Below are 22659 nucleotides of genomic sequence, written 5' to 3'. Positions count from 1 at the left end.
GTCAGGGTGGAGGGTGGGTGTGTGTGAACCCAGGCCATGAAATTGAAGGATCCTGATTCTCTTGGATCAACTTTCCCAAACGTCTCAAAGGTGAAAAGCACTTTGTCTGTATGCAAAGCTTTGGTGTCTCTGGAATGTACCTTCTGCAGCTCAGTTCTTAATCACTGTGTATTTTTTCACTGGGACAAAGGCTGCCTGCTAATAGCATTTTCAGCCACCTTCAGCCGCCTCACTCAGCTACGCCAAGGCCTCAGGCGGAGCTGGCTGCAGCTCCCTGGTACCATGATCCGTTCCCAACTGACTGGCACTGGGGAACATCACACATTCAGACCCTGAGACAATGGCTTCCCCTGTAACTGTGCAAGATGCCTGGTGGAAGTAGAATTTCCCCTGCCCTTCCTGTTTCCTACAGGATCATCCAATGAGGCAGGGGAGGGGGTTAAGGAGAGGGAGGAAAGAGCCCAAGAGGGTGCAGGGCAGGAGCTCTCCTCTCTGGACAGAGCAGGGAGCTCAGGGGCCCCCAGCAAGACCTAGCAGCACAGACCCTGGGGTAGCTCATCTCCGAACACAGGTAGCCTCTGCTGTCAGATTTCTCTTTGATCCCTGAACATTCCAAGAGCCTCAGCTCTTCAGAAGAGAAGCAGCTGCTGAGCCAGTGTGATTGCAGGATTTCTTCCCCAAAGCCCGAGGCCAGGCATCTAGCCATGCCTGCGTCCTGCATGAATAACCACCTTCCAGCCCCACGCGGGAGGTCACTGAGTAGCAGACAGATTGCAGTTGGACTGAGCTGCCCCCTGAGCGGACCTGAAACCTCACGACCTCCTTCAGCAGCAGAACTGGCATTTGAAAAATGTGTGTGTGCAGGGGTGGGGGGAGGGAGACAGAAATGCCAAGGAACACCACCTGGATTGCTGAGAGGCTGGGAACAATCTCAGGGCAAGTGATCTAGGCTGGCCTCTGAAGTCCTGAGAGATGGAAGCAGCTGGGGGGGAGGGGAGGGGAAGGCATTGACAGCGGCCGCAGAGCTGGGAGGCTGAGCTCCAGGACTCAAGCGGGAGGACATTAATTAGCGCCCCCAAGCCCAACACAGCTCCTTCTACAGAACAGGGAGGGGTGGAAGGTGGGGCACCTCAGGACCAAAGGCACTAAAACAGATAGGCAGTCCCATAATAATCCAGATATAGAAACTGCAGCCTTGCTCACCCTACAGCCCCCTCTCCAGCCAAAATGATCTCACTAATGAGGAAGAAGCCGCAATGAGGGTTTGGATGCCTGGTAAACGTCACCTGCTTTGTTTCTGGGCTCTTCACATACACACTCACAATAGACTGCTATCTGGGGGCTGGAGTGATTTTTTTTTTTTTTCCACATCCGCCAGCTCAGTCAAACCCGAATACCATGGGTGGTCAAGCCAAAAGATATACATTTAGTGACACAAGATGTCATTTGTTGCCCTGATGGAAAACAGACAGAAGGAGAAGGGGAGGGGCCAGTATTTGGTGCGCGGTAACTGCAGAAATACGGGGCACCGAGAGGCGAGCGGAATCCCGCAGTGCCTTTCACATGAGCAGGGATGGACATGGGTGAAGGGGGTCGGGGGAGGTTTGTTAGAACTCTTGGACCAGGAGGCCCCTAGACTAATCAGCTCCACATTTCCCCCGAGAGGACCTCACACACACATCCCGGCGCTTCCTGCCTTCGGGGCTGCACCAAGGAGGCAGGTGAACCAACAGGATGACAAATGCCTCGAGCTCCATCTAAGAAAGGGCAGTCAAGGAGAGCACCAGCCATGTCTGTGCCTTAGCATCCAGGGCTGGACAAAGTCCTTGAAGGTCAGCCTCTGCCAGCTGCAAGCTCTTGTCCTATCTAACCCACTCTCCACAGAGGAATAGCCACCTAGCTTTTAGTGACTTGCAAAGACTGGCACTGTAACCCTCTAGGATTAAAAAAATCTGATTAAAAAATCCTTAGCCTGATATACATGTACCCTGCTGCTGGCTAAGTTTAGTGTATTTGAAGATGCAGATAAGGTTGCTATTGGGGAGATGTGTGTGTGATGGGTGTGTGTGTGTGTGTGTGTGTGTGTTTAAAATAGGGGAGAAAAAAGGAAGTTTGGTCTTATTTGTGAAAATGAGGAGTGAAATACTAGGGGAAATAGAGCAAGAGGACGTCGACACAGACCTTCCGACAGCTCCCGGGGGCAGTTCCATTTCTGGACAAGCTCCCGCGCATGCCACTGGAATTCTCAAAGTCAAGCTGGCGTGTCCCTCTGTGGAGAGCTAAGCCAGATGACACGTTGTCTTGCATCCAGCAAACTCACAACCCTTGTTCATTTACTAGATCTACCCATTATCCATCAATTCATCAATCAGCCAGTTTATTGAGTACTCTACCAGGCTTCTCAAACCTGATCAATTTCTTTTAATTACATCCAGCTTGCACGCAGCCAAGCCCAGTAAACAAGATGAGCCCTCACACCCCACTTGGAAATGAACACGAGGGACCGCTGGCCCTTGCGGCCTCTCAGTACCAAACACCGCAGCCCATGCCGATGAGGACACGTGCTCCCCTTCACAGATGGCGACAGTGTCGCCGACCGGCTGTCAGTAACAGCATGGGTTTTGAGTATTTTCTCAGGCATAGTGATCCGTCTGCTCGGATCTAGCCAGGCTCTCCTCTAGACCCCTGTCCGATGTTCTGGCTTCCTTTAGAGGGTGAGCAGGGAACCGGCACAGGCTGCGTCAAAGGGAACAAGCAGAACGATGGAGACTCGGTCATCCTCCTCATCCATCCTTGTGGTGCCCAATCCCACTTCAGAGGCTCCTCGGCCACTTTCTCCCACGCACACAAGTCACTGGCCCCTGCCAGGATCTCAGTGCCTCAGGCGCCAGGATATGGTCCCATTTAGTTTTTTTCCTTTTCAAGACCTTCTGTGCGGTTGGCAAGTGAAGGGCTGATAGAGGTCTCTGTGGGAAGTCATCAAACTCCTTCCTTGCACAGGGAGCCAGGAACACAGGCCACAGCAGGAGTGTGTTGCCCTGGGGCCTGTGGGAACCCCCGATCCCCAGCCCCGACTCCCAGCCTTGGCGCAGGCCCCTGTATTTCCTTAGTCCCAGAACCGGTCGTTAAGAGGGGGCAAGCCTGTGTGTCTCTCCCAAAAAGGTCTCCATCCTGCCTTTCAGACAGGGTCCCAGATTGTCTGTATTCTTCTGCGTTCACACATCTCCTGCATCCTTAAGACTGGGTCTCTCATAGCTTCTAGTCACCCAGACCCAACCAACCCCTCCCCGAGCTCACTGCCCAGTCCACGCTCCTTCCTCCCTTGAATCAAATTAAGGGCAGGGTCAGCCCACAAGCAGTAGGAGACACTTTACTTATGAGTGAAAGTGCCTTCTCTTGGGGTACGTAAAATTCCCACACCCCAAAAAGAGTACCAGCAACACACCTTCACACCTCACCTGCCTCCCAGAGGCCTGTGGTTCCGGCTGTCTGCAGTCAGGGCTCCCAAACCCAGAGATCAACAGGGTCAGGTAGCGAAGTCCTTTGGCCTCTGTGGCTCTTGCAGCAATTAATTCACCTGTCTGGCTCTCTGTCTCTGTCCCCGTCTGTGTGTGTGTGTGTGTGCACCTGCGCGCCTGTGCGTGCCAACTCTGTCGCCTGTCTCTGCAGGGAAAGTCGCTGGCGGGCAAGCGGCTCACCGGCCTGATGCAGTCCTCCTGACGGTGCCCACCGCGGGGCCCGGGCCCGACGACCCCGCGGGCAGGCGGCGGCGCTCCACCTCCGCGGACAGAGTCTCCCTCCGAGGGGACCTGGTCACTGTGAAAGAGAAGGAGTGAGGGCGAGGACGGGCAGCAGAGGGGAGACTCGGTGGGTGACTGGGGACACCGTAGAGAACGAGTCCACAGAGCCTGGGCTCGGCCCTGCAGAGACCCCCGTTTACAACCCTCTCTTCCTTGTACAGTTGTGCGCCGACGCCCCGTTCTCGAGGAGGTCCCGGGCCCTAACTCGTTCGGGGCGCGTCACCTCGTGGGGCTCCTGCCATGACATATCACTTGAGATTATATTCTTATTACCGTCACTCTTCCCTCTGTCTGGGGGAGCGCGCCTTCCGGCACCTGCAAGGGGGACCGGCTGGCCCTGAGCACATCCAGTATTACGCCCCGCACCCCCTGTAGTGACAGCCACTGTGTCCTGATGGCCCCCTGCCTCACCCCATGTCTGTGTAAGGCTCCCCAGTGCGACACGTCCCCGCCGTGGCTACAATGGTGAGCAAACTCACGGCTTGCCCCACCACCAGTTCTTTCGGCCCCCCCAGGCCCGCTCTGCAAGAGGCCCCCACGGGCGTGGGGCTGCCCTCGGGTCCTGTCACACGCCTCAAGGGTCCCTCACCAGAGGAAGCACCGGTGTCCACAAAAGAGCTCGTGGTTTGACAGCTGTGGAGGTTCTGGCCATCTTTTAAAACATTTATTATTTCCTAACTTATTCTGGTGTTGCCCCTTCTCCTTGGCTTGTTCCCTCCTGTTTGACTCAAAATAAACATAGCCGTGAACTCAGGGGCCACTGGGCTCCTCCCCTCCGGCAGCCCCTGTGGAAGCTGGGAGTGTTCCCGGCCCTGGGTAGGGGGGAGGTGGCTGGGTCACACAGCTGGCAGGCCCGACACTGTGGCATCCTAATGGGCATGGCTGGGCCCCTGCTGGGCCAGGTCTCAGCTGGGGCTGAAGCTGGGGCTGAGCCTGTGACGGAGGGCCTAGGCCAGGGCCAGACACTCCTCTGACAGCCCAGCAGGGTCACCTGCTAAACAGAGTAGGTCCTCAAGGGAAAAAGCTGACACAAAGCAGACCTGCAGAAACCTGCAAAAAACCCACTTGTACTCCCTTCGTGTGTGTCAAGATGACTATCTGCCAATGGGCTGGGAGGCAATATATGGAAAGCACTGAGTCAGGTGCTTGGCACAAAGTAGGTGCTCAGCAAACGGTAGCTATTACTGTCTTCGTTTTCACTGTCACCATTGTGACACCCGCAAGCCCTCAGATGGAGCGCTATTAAGCAACATGCTTTTTAATTCAGACACTCACTCCACCTGCTAGAACTAGCCTCCCTCAATCTATTTTTGGCCATAGGTGAAAATTTTCCCTGGGGAGTATAAAAAACAGCAAACACAGAAGCAAAAAAAAAAGTGATCACTGGTATTTCTTTACTCATGTAGGCAAATTCACCAGCTGGTGACCAAAGGTTTATAAGCTTATTTGCAGACCTTGCCTCCTGAGTGCTTCCGTGACCATCTTTGTAGCCCCCAAGTCCGTGCCATCGTATGTCTGATTCCATGGGGCCCTGTCCGCAGGGCCCTGTCCCCAGGGCTTCCATCCCTCACAGCAGGACTGCTATGGGCATTAGGAGTCTTGGCTACAGTTGTGCCCTTGTGAGTTCTTGACCACCATGCCTCAGTTTCCCCCACTGGCTGTAGTTGCTGTCTCTGCCAGTAGACAGTAGAGAGATGACACGGGTTGGGTCCTGAGGTTGTCTCCAGTGGTGGCAGTACAGACGTAGATTCCCGTCAGGCACTCCCACACCCTGGTTCCACACCACCTCAGCATGGGTCCTGGCCCTTGTAGATCCTTAGTAACTACTTGATGAGTAAGTGAGTGAAAGGAAACCCTGTTGTAATGGGGTCTTTGGACCTCCTCTCCTGGCTCCACCCATTTTTATCTCCTTGCTTTTCACACAGGGCTTCTTTCTCAGAACCAAAATGCCACCTAAGCTTTTCTGCACCCAACATTGCCCCAAAGAAGCCCCTCCCTGTTAAGGGTCCCCGAGCTGTGTTGACATTGAGGCACAGGGTGTGTGGACAGAGCATGTTCTAGAACAGCCAGTGCCTCTGTGCCCTCAGTTACCAGGGCAAATTCCTTGCTGCCTCCTGTCCTTCCCCACGGGCTGTGGACAGGACAGGGTTGGCTTCCCCAATCCTCCTGGCCTCTACTCCTGAGCAGCGCTGGCTGACTTGACCAGCCCTGGAGGCCCCCAGAGGGCCCACCCAGAGCCAGGTGGACTGTACCTCTGAGATGGCGAAAGCTGAAGGTTTCCAAACACCCCTGGGGACATCCGGAGGAAAGGACGGGCCTGTAGGCTCAATAGAAGTAAGGGTGCTCCAGACGCATTCAGATCCAGAGCAATAAACCCCATCGTCACCTCGTCTCCCAACCAGGCATGCTCAGTCCTGTGACCACCACGTTCTCCCCAGTAGATCAAGCCAAGCAATGCAGGGGGTGGGGGTGCCATTGCTCTGCCCAGTTGGCCAGTCCAAGGTCCGTCTACTGTGCAGACCTTAGAATGCAAACACACTTCAAAAAATATGTTCTTGGCCAGTTTCCCATTGGCCTGGTCTACACAGCCAAAACGTCAAACCAGAGTAGACTTTTGAAGGCAGTTCCAGAGCAAAGTAGGTTCCCCTTCCTCCGGAAGCTTCCTTAGCCCCCCCCGACTGGGCACTGTCTCCGGACCTGGGACTCTTCCCATTGACAGCTCCCAGGATACAAATCATGTTAGCAGCCCCACAGGGCAGCCGCAGAAGCGACCACCCAGCCAGCAAGTCAGACGTAAGGATGCCAGGCACCGGACATCGGACTGAAATCACCTTTGCCTCGTGGAAAGAAGAAAACTTGGAGGATGGCATATGCAAAGTTCCCAGCAGCAGCCAGAGGGCTCAGCCCAAGCAGCAGGAATGCTCTCGCTGGGGAGAGGGCTCCTTCTCTTTCAAAAAGTGATGCTTCGTTCTGCTGTCAGGTGTGGCTATCCCCCAGGAGCACGGTGGGGCCCAGCCCACCAGGGCAGTCATCTGGGTGGTGCCCCTGGCCCACGAGGGCCGAGGAGTCAGGTCCAGGCCAGCCCCCCCGGGGCCCCGCTCACCACTCCGAGTTGTTGCTGAGACCGGTGAACGTATGGGGACATGCTCCAGGCGTGCTCTTCCTGGCAGGATGGCTGGTGTGTTCAAACTACCTCACCAACAGGACACTGAACCAGGAGCCTGCCACCCAGCCGGCCTTTTGGCTCTTGGTGGAAGTTGATGTTTCTCCTAAAATGTACCCTTGCCCTTGTGCTCCAAATGCATGGGCTTCAAAAGCCACCACTAAGAAGCCTTACCCCACGCTGGAAAGAATAGCAGGCTGTTGGTGTTTGGACCTTGCAGAATATGTTGGAGGGAGGTATTCCTCGTTGGGCTGCGGGGCTGCTGGGCTGAAAAGTCCTGGCGTTGGGGGTAGATAATGGGCCACTGGCCTCCAGCAGGGATGGCCAAGCTGAGTATGTAGCAAAGACCCTATGTGGCACAGTTAAATAGTAGTCAAATGAATCCCCCATAACCACTCAGCCCAGGACCCTCGGAAAAGAGTTCTATGCTGTGGTCACAATGGCAAGGACAAAGGCCAGCAGCCTCCTCATTAGTACCACCCAGTGATAAGGCCTCCCCTGGGCACGACCCAGGGGCCATCAAGTAGCAAAGTAGCAAATGTAGCAATAAGGGGCTCGGGGCCTTAAAGGGACAGGGTTCAAATGATCCGGTCTTGGCCCTCTCCCCAGTCCCAAGGAGGGCTCAGAGCCAGCTGCTGTCAGCTGTCTAGGGAGGGCTCCTGGTCTGTATACTATGCCCACTCACAGCATGATCACGGACACGTTGGAATGGCCTTCTCATAGTGCATGTGGTTCTCATTAGTTTATTTTTCTGGAATTTGGGGATTGGACCCCAGAACCCAACATGCTGGTACAGTCTAAAAATAAATGACTTGAACCCACTCTAATCCAGCTAAGTCTGTGTGGCTCCTTGGTGTGAGGTTTATTGGTCAGGATTTGCTGCTAGGAAAACAAAAATGTACAACCTCTCTTCCTTCCCCACTCCCCACCCAGCCCCATTAATCACACACACACACACACACACACACACACACACACACACCATCTGTCCCACCCCCCCCCCAACCCCCGCCGCCTCACTCCCTAGCAGAAAGCTCAGGAAAGCCAGATCTCTGGGGTATGGGACTCATCCTGGCAGGTTGGGACAATGGTGTTCCCGGGAGGCTGGGGCCTCCCCCTCTGCCAAGTTCTCCTTGGCTGCATGGCCTCTGTGCCCCCTGGTTTGTACTCAGCCACAAAACTCAGTGGCCTGACGAACACTCTGATGCCCTCAAATAAAGTCCCAAGATTGAGGTCTGCTGCATACAGATGGCGCTGCTTACAGGGAGCCTTGGTTTCCTAAGCGACAGACAATCCCTTCTCCCCCTGATATTGAAGCAGCAGGGTTCTGAGAGCCTGGAAGTCAGGTTGACAAGAAGAGGACGAGAGTGAGGGGGAGAAGGAGCCACACACGCCTGCAGTCTCTCCATTAACAACAAGGCTGGTACCTAGCAGCTTGCTTCAGTGGCAGAAACCTTGCTTCTGAAGGCATAGGAATGGGTCCTCAGTCACACCTGCAAGGGAACCAACTCGTCTCCAAACCCCTGGGCCACCTCCCAGAGTGGGACTTCCTGCCTCACACAGTCAAGACCACGTCCACCCAGCCACAGCGCCTGAATCGTCAAGTCTATAGGGTATCCCGCTGTCAGGTCTTGGCCCACCACAAGAAAACCTTGCTTCCCTGTCCTCCTGGATCAAGGCCACCACCTCCAGGGAACCCAGAACTCCTCCTACCCAGCAAAGCAATCTGGCTTATTTACAGAACCTTCCTTTAACAAGCGACCACCGTCTAGGTATCCTTCGGGCCACCAAGAACAGAGGTCTGCTCAGGGACAGGGCGGCGGGGAGATTGGGGCTACCAGTTAGAACACGAAAAGCTGTGCCCACCAGCGATGTCTGTGCTCCACCCTGCAATCCTCTTGCCCCCACTCCCTCTTGGGGACCCGGATGCAAAGGCCATGAGGCTATCCCTTCCCTTGGTGCCAGCCTCCACTTGCTCATTGGTCCCAGCTTCCAGGGGGTCAACACCCATCTCTTAGGACCTTTTCTGGGATGTGGCAGCCTCCAAACTCTGTGGCTTAGAGAAGCAACCAGGAGGCCCTCTGAGGGGCATGTCTGCCACTGGGCCTCAGAGTTCTCGTGGCGTGCTTTCCCCTCAGTCTGCCTTCCTGAGCAGAAGCGTCCACGTGACCTGATCTCCTGGCTTCCCATACTTGGACTTCCTGTGCATGAAGCTGGACCCCTATCACTGTACCCAGCCCTTCGGCACCCACCATGGGGTTACCGGGCCTGTCCCTGACCCCATACACCGAGGGGCAGGGCTCCCTGGCCAAGGAGAAGCTACAGGGGGTGACTTGTTCTAAAGGGGCTCAGAGTGGGGGATGTAGCTTGACATGAGCTCCATCAGGACCAGAGCTCTCTGTTACGCTCCTGCTCCCTTCAAGCGTGGCTTCTATCCCCCCAGGGCCCTTGAGCTAGCCTGGTCAGGTCTGGATTATTTCAACAGACGAAAGAGAGAGACAGCCCCTGATTGCCAAGGCTGAGCCACACATCCTCGGCTTGAGGGTCCGTTCCCTCATTTGTAAAACAGGGATAAGAACTTTAAAGTCCTGGGACAACTGGGTGGCTCCATCAGTTAAGCATCTGCCTTTAGCTTAGGCCATGATCCCAGGGTCCCAGGATCGAGCCCAGATCGGATGCCCTGCTCAGCAGGGAGCCTGCTTCTCCCTCTACCTGCCACTCTCCCTGCTTATGCGGATGCGCTCTCCCTCTGACAAATACATAAATAAAATCTTAAAAAAAATAAAAAAGGGAATTTTAAAATCTTACGACTGTCGTGAATGAGATGTGCCCTGCACGTAGTAGGTGCCCATGAAACAGAAGCTGGCGTTAGCTATCGCTGCATCTGAGAAAGGCACTGAGAGGCGGGCGAACACATTTGTAGATCCCTCCGAGGCAGCTTTCCCTGAAGACAGGTCCCGGACAGACAGACAGTTGGCTCTTCTTGCCGGCAGGGTGGCTGTGGTTTCTCAGCCCGTGCAGGTAGCAGTGTAACTCTGCCGGGGTCCAGCCCCTGGCTCTCCTTTTCCTGCCAGAACCGGTTCCCTTGCCATGTGTTGCTTGGATGGCTTCAGTGATCCCAGACTTCTAGGAGCTCCTCCCTCAGACCCTGGATGGAAAATGGAAGCAGAAGCCCTCTTTCTCCATCTAGATCCTTACCCACCGGACAGGGCTCCATGGCTGTTTCATTAGGGTTTGGGGATTCTGAGCTCTTGCTCAGAAATATGCCATTTCAGGCCGGTGATTCAGAGCTCAGGTCTAGGACACACGGCTGGGTGAGGCCTGTCCTCTGAGAACGGTCAGCATGTATGTCCGTGGAGGGACCGGCCTTGTTCCTAAAATGTCCAACCGAACGAAAGAAGCCTGTTTTTCCTCCTTTGCCCATTACCTCTCAGGAAGATCTTTTTGAGTTGGGGAAGAAGGAAGTTTTAAAATGAGATGAGGCCTGGGCATCTCTTCCTGTGGCCCTGTCCGTGAGTGGACCTTCAGTGGAGAACCAGTGAATCCTGACCCTGAGGGGGACCTTAGAGATTTTCAAATCACATAGTGAAGGTGTGTGTGCACATGGCTTACATTTTCATGAATTTTTAAAAAATATTTTATTTATTTATTTGACAGAGAGAGATCACAAGTAGGCAGAGAGGCAGGCAGAGAGAGAGGGGGAAGCAAGCTCCCTGCTGAGCAGAGAGCCCGATGTGCGGCTGGATCCCAGGACCCTGAGATCATGACCTGAGCTGAAGGCAGAGGCTGAACCCACTGAGCCACCCAAGCGCCCCTGTGGGTTTTTTTTTTTTTAAAGATGATTTATTTGAGAGAGAAAGAGAGTATGCACGAGAGAGTGCATGTGGGGAACAGGAAAGAGACTGAGGGAGAAGGAGAAGCAGGCTCCCCACTCAGGCTTGATCCCCAGACTCTGGGATCAAGACCTGAGCCAAAAGCAGGCGTTTAACTGACTGAGCCACCCAGGTGCCCTGCATTTTTGTGTTTATTAAAGTATAATTTACATACAGTAAAATTCACTCTTTTTAGATACAGCATTATAAATTTTGGCGAACTGACACAGTGATGTAACCACCATCAAAAACCAAGATAAGGAGTAATTCTCTCACCCGCAAAAGTTCCCTATGATTCTTTGTAGCTAATCCCCTCTCTTCATTCACCTGCTTCTGACAACTATGTATCTGTTTTCTGACCCCAAAGCTGTGCCTTTTTCTGAGAGTCACAGAATGGGAATCATACAGTATGTGCCCTTCTGAGTCCAGCTTCCCTCACTTAGCACAAAGCACACTGTTGCATATATCAGTAGGACGTTCCTGATGTTTTGTTTTTAAGCATAAAGAAATGGGTCCTGAGGCAGAAGGCAGAGAGGAGGTTTAGGAAAAGGGCCTAGAGTCCAGGTCCCTATTCCCAGCCAGGCCACAGGCTTGTTGACCACAACTTCTTCAGTAAACAGTCATTCTTAAGTCCCCCAAATCCCCGGGCTCGTCTGAGAGAGCACATGATGAGAAAACATGTACACTGAAGAGAATGCACAATTATTCATCTACCAGAAGCTACTCACTCGGAAGCCAAGGGAAGCAATGGTGCATATCAGAGTGAATCTTTATTTATTCAGTTAACAAGTAGTGCTTTGTAGACCACTACCAATACCTCTGGAGATTTCCCAGTCTTTTTGCAAATAGATTAACACAGAATAATGAAGTGATAAACTATACCTGAAGCAAAGTGTGGGACAGACCCCAGGGACATAGGGATCTAGGGTAGAACGGTACAGCCGTGAAACCCAAGCCATGAGGAAGAGATGACCTGGGGTTCTCTTGGTTAGAGACCTCAAAATCCAAAAGTTCCAAATAATTGAAGGTTTATAAATATCATTATGAATTCATGAATTTAAACATATTTAATTATTTCAATCTCATTTATTTTCTTTATTGATATCAATATCGATATCCAAAGTGTCCCATGTGGGGTAAGAGCCTCTTCATGTTGGCTCCTGAGTCCTTTACATATAACCTGGAAGGTCTTTGATAGCTTTGTTACTATATGATATGGCAAAATAACCCAGAATCATCTTGTACAATTCCTGACTCATACCTAAGTTCCATGTGAGTGAATGTCTAACAAATGCTTGGCCATAACATCAGGGGGTCTTGTGGTAGACTTTGCCTATGGAAACTGAGTCTCCCGTGCCTCCTGACTATTAGAATTTAAAATTCCCTTAACAATCAACTAGCCTGGAGTCTTCATTCTACAGAACAGGAAACAGAGGCCCAGAAATATGAACCAACTTATATAAGGTTACACAGACCTATGGATTAAAAAACTAGGCCTCCAGAATCTCGATCCCTTCTGCTTCCCAGAGACCTACCTCTCCTTACACACCCTCAACTGACCTACTCAGGCCCTTCCACTTGGACCACATCCCAGCCTTTACTGTGTGCGCTGAAAAGGAGATGCAGAAAGTCAATGTACCCAATTTCAAAACTTAACTATAAAGCTACAGTAATCAATACAGTGTGGTACTGGTGTAAAGATAGACATGTAGGTCAATGGGATAGAGTCAAGAGTCTAAAAATAGGTCCATATATGGAGTACCAAAACAATTCAGTGGGGGAAAGAACTTTTCAAAAACTGGTGCTGGAACAACTAAATAAAGTTGAAGAATGAAGTTGGACCCGTGCGTCACACCATATAAAAATGAATTCAACATCAATCAAAGACATTAATACTGTAAAATTCTTAGAAGAAAATATGGAGACAAATCTTCATGACCTTGGAATAAGCAATCGTTTCTTATGTAACACCAGAAATGCAAATAACAACAACAATTAGGAAATTGAGCTTCATCAAAATTAAAAACATTTGTACTTCAAAGGATGCCATCAAGTAAGAGAAAAGACAATCCCTAGATTGGGAGAAAATACTTGAGAATTATACAACGGACAGATGCTTATATCTATAGTATATATCTCTTAAAACTCAGTAATAAAAAGACAACACAATTAAAAGGTGGACAAAGGATTGATATAGATGTTCTTCAAAGAAAATATGTTCAACAAACCCATGAAAAGATGTTCAACACCATAAATCGTCAGGGAAATGAAAATCAAAAACACAGTGTGATACCACTTCACACCCACTGGGTAGGCTATAATGAAAGAGACAGATAATAACAAGTGTTGGTGAGGACGTGGAGAAACTGGAGTTCTCATACACTGCTGGTGGGGATGTAAAGTCATGCAGCCCCTTGGGAAAACATTTTGGCATTTCTTCAAAAGGCTAAACATGGAATTGCTGTATGACCCAGCTATTCCACTCCTCAGTATACACCCAGAAAAAATGAAAACATCTGACCATACAAAAATTAGACACTAATATTTATAGCATTATTCATAATAACCAAAAATGGAAATATCCAAATGTCTGTCAACTAATAAATGCATAAGCAAAATGTGATATATCCATGTAATGGAATATTATTTGGCCATAAAGAGGAATGAAGTACTGATACATAGTATAACATAGATGAGCCTTGAAAACATACTAAGTGAAAGAAGCTAGTCACAAAGGACCATATATTACATGATTCCATTTATTTGCAATGTGCAGAAGAAACCAATCTATAGATACAGGAAGTGGATTAGTGATTGCCTAGAGCTAGGTAGGGTAGGCCAGAAGAGGGGCAGAAAAGTCATTGCTAATAGCTACAAGATTTCTTTCAGGGGTGATGAAAATATTTTAAAATTGATTGTGGTGATGTTGCACCACTCTATGAATATATTAAAAAACATTGACTTGTACACTTTAAATGAGTAAATTTCTCAGGCCCTGGTCTCAGGGTCCTGGGATCGAGACCTGCATCGGGCTCTCCACTCAGCGGGGAGCCTGCTTCCCCTCCTCTCTCTGCCTATCTTTCTGCCAACTTATGATCTTTCTCTCTGTCAAATAAATAAATAAAATCTTTAAAAAATAATAAAATAAATGAGTAAACTGTATGATATCTGGATCACATTCCAGTAAAGAAGAGAGAGAAAGAGAATGGGAGAGGAGGAGGGGAGAGGAGGGAGGGAGGAAGGCTGGGAGATGAGACAGCTCTAGATCAGAAAGAAATCCAAGCCTGCTTTTCTAAGTCACCAAGAGAGCAGGGCTGGTCCCCAGAGAGCGTGGGTGGAGGTAGGCGCAGAGGACTTTGAAATCCTACGTAGTTGCAAGGACAGGGTCAGCAGGTAACAGGTCATCCCAGAGCAAGTGGTCTACGTCAACTATGTCAGAGCAAGTGGTCTATGTCTATGTCAATAATTCAAGCCCTTGAGCTCTGCCTTGTAAGGAACTAATTAAATTAGGTGAATTACTAGTCTGTTGGATAAGAAATCCACTCAACCCACTCTCCTGCATCCAATATAAGCCTTGTTTCCCAAAGCGTTAAGCCCTAAGGACATTCAAACTGTAAGAGAAATGCCCTTGATGGAGTCACAAGACTCTGGTTCTGGTCTTGGATCTTGCCACCAATAGCTGTGTGGCCTTAGGCAGCTCATGGTACCTCAGGCCACCTGAGGCAAACGTTGAAAATAAAGAATGCCAAGCCCCACCTCCAGAGGTTCCAAATCAGGAGGTTTGAGCAAAACCCCAGGAATTTCCATTTTTAGTGAGTATCCTATCTGCACTGCAAAGGAAGTCATCAACAAAATGAAAAGGCAACGTAGTGAATGGGAGAAAATATTTGCCAACCATAAGTGGTTAGTATCCAAAATATATAAAGAACTCAAACAACTTAGTATCAACAACAACAACAAAATCCAATTTAAAAATGGACAGAGAAACTCAATAGGCATTTTTCCAAGGAAGATGTACAAATGGGCAACAAACACATGAAAAACCGGCTCAAGATCGCTACTCACAGCAGGGGATTGCTATTATCAAAAAGATAAGAGATAACGGAAGTTAGTGAGGGTGTGGAGAAAAAGGAACCCTTGAGCACTGTTGGTGGGAATGTAAACTGGTGCAGTCACTATGAAAACAGGATAGATCTACCTCAAGAAATTGAAAACAGAACTCCTATATGATCCAGCAATATATACCCACTTCAGAGTATATATCCAAAAGAAATGAAATCATTGTCTGGAAGAGCCATCTGCACTACCATGTTCAGTACAGCATTATTGACAATACCCAGGACAAGGAAACAACCTATGTGGCCATTAAGTGGATGAACAGATAAAGAAAATGTGGAAAGAAAGGAAATATATATAATAAGTAATAATATAAAAAGAAAACACATATAAAATATTATTAGGCCATAAAAAAGAAGAAAATCTTGCCATATGAGACAACACGGATGGACCTTGAGGATACTATGCTAAGTGGAATAATTCAACAGAAAGGACAAAGACTATATTATCTCACTTATATGTGGAATCTAAAAAAAAAAAACAAAGAAACTCACAAAAACAGAGAACAGATGGGTGATTGCCAGAGGCAGGAATGGGAGATGGGAGAAATGGATGAAGGTGATCAAAAGGTACAAAGTTCCAGTTATAAGAAAAATAAATTCTGGGGAATCTACTACAGTTAACAATACTATACTATATATTTGGAATTTGCTAAGAAAGAACTATACTTATTGTAATAGTCACTTCACAATATATACATATATCAAATCATTATGTTGTACACCTAAAGATAATACAATGTGATATGTTAATTAAATCTCAGTAAAACTGGAGAAAATGTCATCTTAGGTGATCCTGATAACACAGTCAGATGTGAGCCATTGGACTAGATGCTTCCTATGGGTCTTTCATCCTGAGAACTGTATGGGAAGAGGGTTTGATTGAAGTTCAGAAAAGACATGTAATTCCTGTCTCCTTCTCCAACCAAAGATGGAGGGTAAAGGCCTATGTGTTGCAGCCTGGCTACACCCAGAATTTCTTTAAACCAATTTCATCCCCCTCCACTGGTTCTCTGCTTGTCACTCTCACAAAGCAACCAATCCTGGGTTCGTCTTCTGGAAGAAAGGCCCCTCACCTGGGGGTCGAGGAGACTCCATGTATGCCTGCAAACAATCATGCGCATGACCATGGGCCAATCTATTGAGTAATTAAATGCTGTGTATGCAAAACGTTGCCAGCTTGAACCCAAAGAGCCCGCAGACAAATCTATCAGGTCAGAAACAAAGGGAAAACACTGAGATCAAACCAAACAATAAATTACAAATTGAATCAATGGCTGCTCCTCTTGTCCCACTGTAGATCATGTCATGAGCTCTTTGGACATGCTCAGTGGTTGGCAACATCCACATATATGAACACACACAACATCCACCAGGCCCCTTCCTGGTCAGGCATAAGGCAGAGGGGACCTTGATACTTCTCCCTCCTAAGCCTGTAGCACTAAGGCTTGTGACTGCACTCAGGAGTCTGAGCCTTGGGCTGGAGAAAACCAACTTTCCTTTGGGCTCTCCCACATGGTACCATCTGGCAAAGCCCACAGAACTTCTGCCAGTTCACTCACGCAGTGTTCCAGGCCACTCCCCTGTTCCCTGCTGCCCCTCCCACCCTGTCCACAACCCAGCCTCATGTTATGGCAGAATGGGAAGGACCACCCAGCAATTGGCCCCACAGAGGAAGGAGGAATTGGCAGACAGCAGGAGAGCATTCCCCCCTCCCAAAGAAGATAGATGGGAATGAGGCAGGATTTGGTAGCTGACCTGATAAATAACCCAGGGGGCAGTTCTAATGGAAGGCACATCCTGGGACATTTAAGTCTATAAATATTTATTGACATTGGCCATGTGACAGGCATTGAGCTAGCTGCTAAGCTTATCCAGTTGAGTAAAAATGGTCCTTGTCTTCAAAGACCACACCTTCCAGTAGAAGATACAGACATGTCACCAACCAACTGGGACACAGGGCAGAGGGGCACAGCTACACATAAAATGCAACTCATTCAATGTAGGAGGAAGAGAGGAAGAAGGTGGCATGAAATTTTCTGGCCTATTTAGGAAGCCGTGAGTGGACCCCAGACTGGAGCATGCCATATATGGAGGCCTGCAATGTGGGTGAAGGAAGAAGAAAGGTCAGAGCTACAGACCAAAGAGGTATCATGATGTCTCAAACCAGGGCAGGGCCTGGCAGTAAAGAGCGAGAGACGGGACAGACTCACAACATGCTGGGGGAGATGATAAAGCGCCACCGTAACTCAACGAACATGGGGGTTGGACAGGGAGAGAAGAGATAAGGATGTTTCAGAGGGATCAGATCAGGATCGAAGAAGGCTGTGGGGTCAGAACACCTAAGACCTGGTCCAAGGGGCATGAGAACAGAGCTGGCAGGCGAGGAGCAGGCTTCCTGAGAATAAAGGCAGTGGGAGGGGGAACGATAGGAGGTGATGTTTGAGAGGGCATTTCAGACTATTGTTTCAGAGGTGGAGCAGTTTGGGATCTGGCCATGGGAGTAGTGGAACTGGAGAGGAGGAGGCAGGCCAGAGTGGAGGAGGGAAGGGTCGTCCCAGTGGATATTGAGGCCACTTAGGATGACTGGGGGGGGTGTCAGAATGGAGGAAGAGCATAGGAGGTGGGGACTAAAGTCCTTATCCCAGGGGACTCTGGAGAGGTGACCTGGAGGTCCACAGATGAGGGACTGAGGATGAGGAGAGGACAGACCACCAGCCAACATTCCTCGGGATGGAGAAGGGCTCCTGAGCAGAGTTCACTCTTCAGTGGCCTAAAGACAACAGTGAGAGGGAGTGGGCATGCCAGTCTCCAGCTTCATCCAGATTGTCCTCAGAAGTGCGGCTGGAATGAAACATCCTCCACCACCTCCACCACCTCTAGAAATAAAAGCCAGTCCCATTTGGAAGCCGACGTGTGTGTGGTGCTCTGCACAGACCTGAACCCTAGGCTGGATGACTTCTGCTCACATCTCCTTCTCATCTGCCCTGTTCCACGGTGGGAAGGGGTCCAAGATGGCTGGAAGCGCCCCCTCCTGGTCTTCAAGGGCCATCTGGTGGGACCGCCTCACTGGGAAGCAGTCTGTGCACATATGCCTTTAATTTTTTAGTCATCAGACCCCCCTCTGTGGGGCTCAAGGTGAACGGGGCTCTTACCAAATTCCAGTCTCCACTGAACACAGCTAAGGACAGCTTGCCTTTGTCTGTGGCTTTCCTGTCACCTTTTTGCTTTCCTTTTCACAAAAGCAATACAGATTTTATTCTCCCTGTTTTTCTATTTAGGACATATCCTCCAAGTCCCATAAAACCCATTTAGATAGTCCCCGTTTGGCCGCAGAACGGTGGGCACCTATATACACACTGGCCTGCCACCTATGGAGTTCCCAAGAACAAAGAGAGATCCTGTTGTTCTCTTCCCCAAAAAGTGCATACTGAGCCTTCATCAAACAGGATCATCCTGGAATCTACAATAGAAATAAAATAAAAGATGACGATTTATAGCAGACGGACCCAGGTCCCCAATACAGTGAGGTCATTCCTTTAGTGTACCATTAAAGAAGCAGACGGGTTAGGACCGATCCATAATTTCATAGAATGTTTCCTGCACCTTGAAGCATAAATGCTTTTGTTGGTTTTAAACAGGTGCAACGGAATTATTTGCAGAAATGTCATCAACACGAGTATTCTTAATGACACAGCTTTGTGATATGTGATACAGGGAGGTCGCGAAAGCCATGCGGTGGTCCCAGGACACGTGCAGCCTTGGAATGTAGGAATCTGTCAGTTGGGGGTTCTCAGCACGATGGACCCAAGGCTGCCCTCTTCCAGGTCCTCAGTGCTCCTAACCTGCTCCACTATCCCTTGGGAAGGATAAATGATCTTCAGAGGAGCTCTAAAATCATGCAGGTTTCATTAGTAATATTAATTTATACCAAATTCTACATCTGAGGTCCGGTGAGAGCCCACGACTGAGGTGCCTTCTGCAGGTCTTCCAGGTGAAATAAATACAAGGGCTTTGTGACAGTATTGACCTCTGTTGCAGAGATCACTTCCCTCTTCTTTCTGGAACTGTTGGTGCCATCAGAAGAGTCAGGCTGCTGGCAGAGGGTCCCCAAGCTCACAAGGCTGAACCCCTCATTTTGTTTATTAAAGTTACCGTCAGGCATACCTGCACTGATGTTCCCAAAGGGGGGCTGTAACAGACAAGGATATTATTGATACCAATGACAGACCCCTACACTGTCTCTAACTCAGGGGTGGTACCTAAGCGATGAAGAAATTTTTCTTGCCCAGAATTCTAAATTCATATCCATATGAAATTCATCCCTCTATGAACAGAACAAATTCATTGAAAATTTACAACGTCATCTGTTAAGGGAGGTCCAGGGTGCCTAGATGCTGGGCATCTGAGCACAATCTCCTAGAGAAGAAACAGAGTTCCCTATGAGGAAACATGGCCCGGGTTCTACATTCCTGTAGCATTCACCAGCTCTCAGCACTCACCTCTCGCCTCTCTCTCTCACTTCTCTTACCTCCATCGTGGACCCCTTTCAACCCTGCCTCTGAAAAGCACACACATTTAGCACAGCCCCGTTTCTCCTCATGTCAAAGCAATTATTGAAATGTTACCAGGAAACATTACACTTTGAAGAAAACTGGGTTCATTTGGCCATGAATGTAATAAAAACATACCCAAGGAGATGCGTTTCCATGCCACACACCTGTCTGAACCGTGATGCTAGAGTCCCGGGTATACATACCAACTTGAAATACCACCTCCCACTCAAGTCTGAAAGGTGACTTACGTTTCCCAGTGTCCTTGGAAGAAGCCCAGCACAGCCCCCACCACAGAAAGCTGCTTCCTCGTGTCACTCAGCTGCTATTTCCAGATCTGAGGGACAAGCAAACAGCTCAGTTTAGTGTCTATCTAACCCAGGCCATCATCCCTGGTAACAGATAGACATTGCTTTCAAAACCCAAATCACATTTCACTTTCTATAGAGGAAGAAGTTCGAGTGTGTCACCTTCAAGGTGCACACAGAGGCTTTATGTACACCTGTCCTGTCCCTCCAGGGGCTGGAGCTCTTGCCCTCCTCACTGCCTTGGCCCTCACACCGAGCAGTTGAAATTAGCTACAACTTGTGCCTGGACACAGACTTGGGGTTTGCATACTTCTCCCTTCCACCCAGGACACAAATAGCCAATCTACCTGCGCTGACCATTACAACTTGATTCTGCTCATTGGAGAGATCCTCGTTTTACTTGTTTGGGGGAAAAAAAAAATGCTCTGAGTTTTTCTTTGGTTTGGGAAGTCCTTCATGAGCTTCTGGGACACAGCCATGTCCTTCTCTTCATCTTCCCAAATGACTGCCTCCCTTGGTGATACTCCACAGCCCCACTGTCCAACAGCCTGCAGCCGACCTTGACTGCCTCTCCTTCAGCCTTCAGTCCCACTGCACATCGAATCCTGTCAGTTCTGCTTCACTCCATCTGTACTGCCTCTGCCTTAGCTGAGATAAGAGCTTGACCTTGGCTGTTTGCAGTAACATCCCTGTCTTCGGTCAAAAAGCGCCATCAACATACACTCATTTCCTGCTTAAAACATCCCAGGGTCTCCCTGCTGCATCAGAATTCACTCCGGCCCATCGCACGGTGTGTATTACGCACTCATGATATATCAGGCTAGTGTCAAGGATGGAAAGGCGTCCAAGGTGCAGTCTGTGCCCTTGAATAGTTCCCAGGAGTCTGCCGGGGGGCATAGGCGCATGGATGAATACGGCTTCATGTGAAAAGCGCTAAAGTGAAAGGAAGTATAAACTATTTTGGAATTCTGGAGGCCAGAGGTTGGGAGAAACTACAGAGGATTGGTGATATTTGGACGGAGGCTTACGGGGTACGTAGGCATTTGTCAAGCGGGACACTAATGAAAGAGATGCTGGAGGGATCTTTCAGGAAAGGAATGACATGGGCAAAAGCACAGGACTATAGAGGTCTCTGAGTGGACAGGGCCCTTGAACAGGTAATCACTGTCCCTGGCCATCACTGTCATGTGCTACATGCACCATCTCTAGCAGACCATCGAAATTAGGCCAGAGGGCAGCACTCTGGCTGGCTGCCGCACCAGGTGGGAAGTCAGTCATCCTAGTAACAAACCCAATTCAGAATGCATCCTACAGACCCACTAAGCAGCTACAGAAGGGCAGGAGGAGGAGGAAATGTCCAGCCCCCATGCCCAGAGACACTGCCCAGGGAAGCAGATGGATTCGTCTTCAGTGGCGTCTCTCCTGGGGAAGCTGTCCGACAGCCCCAGGATAACAATATCCAGTGATAGTGACCAGCCCCACTGAGGTCCTAGAGACTCGTCCCTTAGAATGCTGGTTGCTCAGCACTAACCGAGGGTGACCTGAGACCAACTACAGTCAAGGCCACTGTCTCTGACCACACAGTGCTCACGGTCTCAGGGCCCAGGTGAGACCCATGCAGAGCCAGCAAGCAGCCTGCAATGACGTGGCCAGCCATGGTCAGTAGCAGAGAGTAAAAGTCAGCTCCATGGGGACTGGACTCATCAGAGATGGATCCAAAGAGCAGGCAGGTAGGGCATGAGCTGAACCATGGAGCTTGGGTGGGATCCGGACTCTAAGAGAGGGGGCAAGGATCGAGCTGAGGGAGCACTGTCTGCCAACTCCTGGAACCAGGACACCTGGGTCCTTATCACCAGAAAACAACAACTTGCTGCTCACCCATCCAGACTCTCACCCGTCCTAAAAACCCTCTTGCAGCCCCAACCATCCAGGCCCGTCACCAGTTGGGTGCTGTCAAGGTAAGAGAAAAGAACTGAATGGAAAGACGGTCCGGCAGACACGATCCCCTCTCCGCGTTCCCTCTCCGAACTGTAACACCTTTCTCGGAGAGGCCGGTCTCCTAAATCTTAAAACAGTTTGCCCTGGGACTCAGGAGACAACACTCCTCCCCCAGCCAGACCCTGTATCTCAGCAAAAATGTCATCCCCACCCAGGGCGACAGTTTTGCCCTACAGGACAGAAGCAATCAGTCTCCATCCACGGCATGCATATTCATGGCAACCATTCGCGTTCTGACCTGTGGTCCTGTGTGGGATGTCGGCGGGGGAGCGGGGGCGAATGGTCCCCAGAAGGATACTTCAGGAATTAGCGCACAGCCATCTGCCTCTCCTCCAAGGAACTCGGGCCCTGGGAGAAATAAACAGCTGTTGTCACTGCAGTCCTAGAGAAGCATGAAATAGGGCAAGGAGGAAGGGAGGCGGAACTTTCAGAGCCAAAGCCGCTCCTGAGAGTGTTTGAAGGTTATTAGTGTGGCTATAATCAGGCCATTAGCCAAATGCAGGTGGAGATGAAGTGGTTTTGAAATTGCTTTCCAGAGAAAGCGGGGTCCGTGTTGGTATAATCTATGCACGTGATCTCTTTCAAGTGGCTCTTCCGCTGCCTACATGACCCAGGAGCTAGGACTCGGGTCTCCGGCTAACCACGGTCAGAACTGGCCACCCCTTTGGCCTCCAAAGGGATCAGGGTGTTCCAGAGCATGCCAGCCAGAGCCCTGCCCTCTACCTGCTCCACCTGCCCCGCCGTGTGAGCAGGTGTGGGCCGTGCGCCCCCTTCTCACACTCGCAGTCCGCGTCCAGAGCATAAATACTTCCTTTAGTTCACAGGCAGTGGCCTCCTTCTGCTCCCTAGT

General features: G+C 50.0%; 1 protein-coding gene and 1 long non-coding RNA gene across 5 annotated transcripts in view; one reads left to right on the top strand and one right to left on the bottom strand.

Moving 5' to 3' along the window:
- The window catches only part of RGS6 (regulator of G protein signaling 6), a 546505-nt gene extending 542524 nt beyond the window's left edge, over positions 1-3981 (top strand). For 2 of the 4 annotated variants that reach the window (XM_059182922.1, XM_059182923.1), the window contains one exon: positions 3670-3981. In XM_059182922.1, the coding sequence (XP_059038905.1) occupies positions 3670-3836 (167 nt within the window). In that variant the 3' untranslated portion in view covers positions 3837-3981. The remainder of the gene's footprint in view (positions 1-3669) is intronic. The other 2 variants (XM_059182925.1, XM_059182926.1) reach the window with 2 other exon arrangements.
- Positions 2348-22140, bottom strand: LOC131836911 (uncharacterized). The gene is made up of 3 exons (XR_009355846.1): positions 22048-22140; positions 3446-3816; positions 2348-2736 (listed from the first exon to the last, which is right to left on the bottom strand). It is a non-coding gene; the product is annotated as an uncharacterized LOC131836911 (long non-coding RNA).
- Between the last annotated feature and the right edge of the window lie 519 nt (positions 22141-22659).

This window comes from Mustela lutreola, chromosome 7 (assembly GCF_030435805.1).
Source record: "Mustela lutreola isolate mMusLut2 chromosome 7, mMusLut2.pri, whole genome shotgun sequence".
In the NCBI taxonomy this organism is placed as follows: domain Eukaryota; kingdom Metazoa; phylum Chordata; class Mammalia; order Carnivora; family Mustelidae; genus Mustela; species Mustela lutreola.
This window is presented reverse-complemented; position numbering and strand designations above follow the sequence as displayed.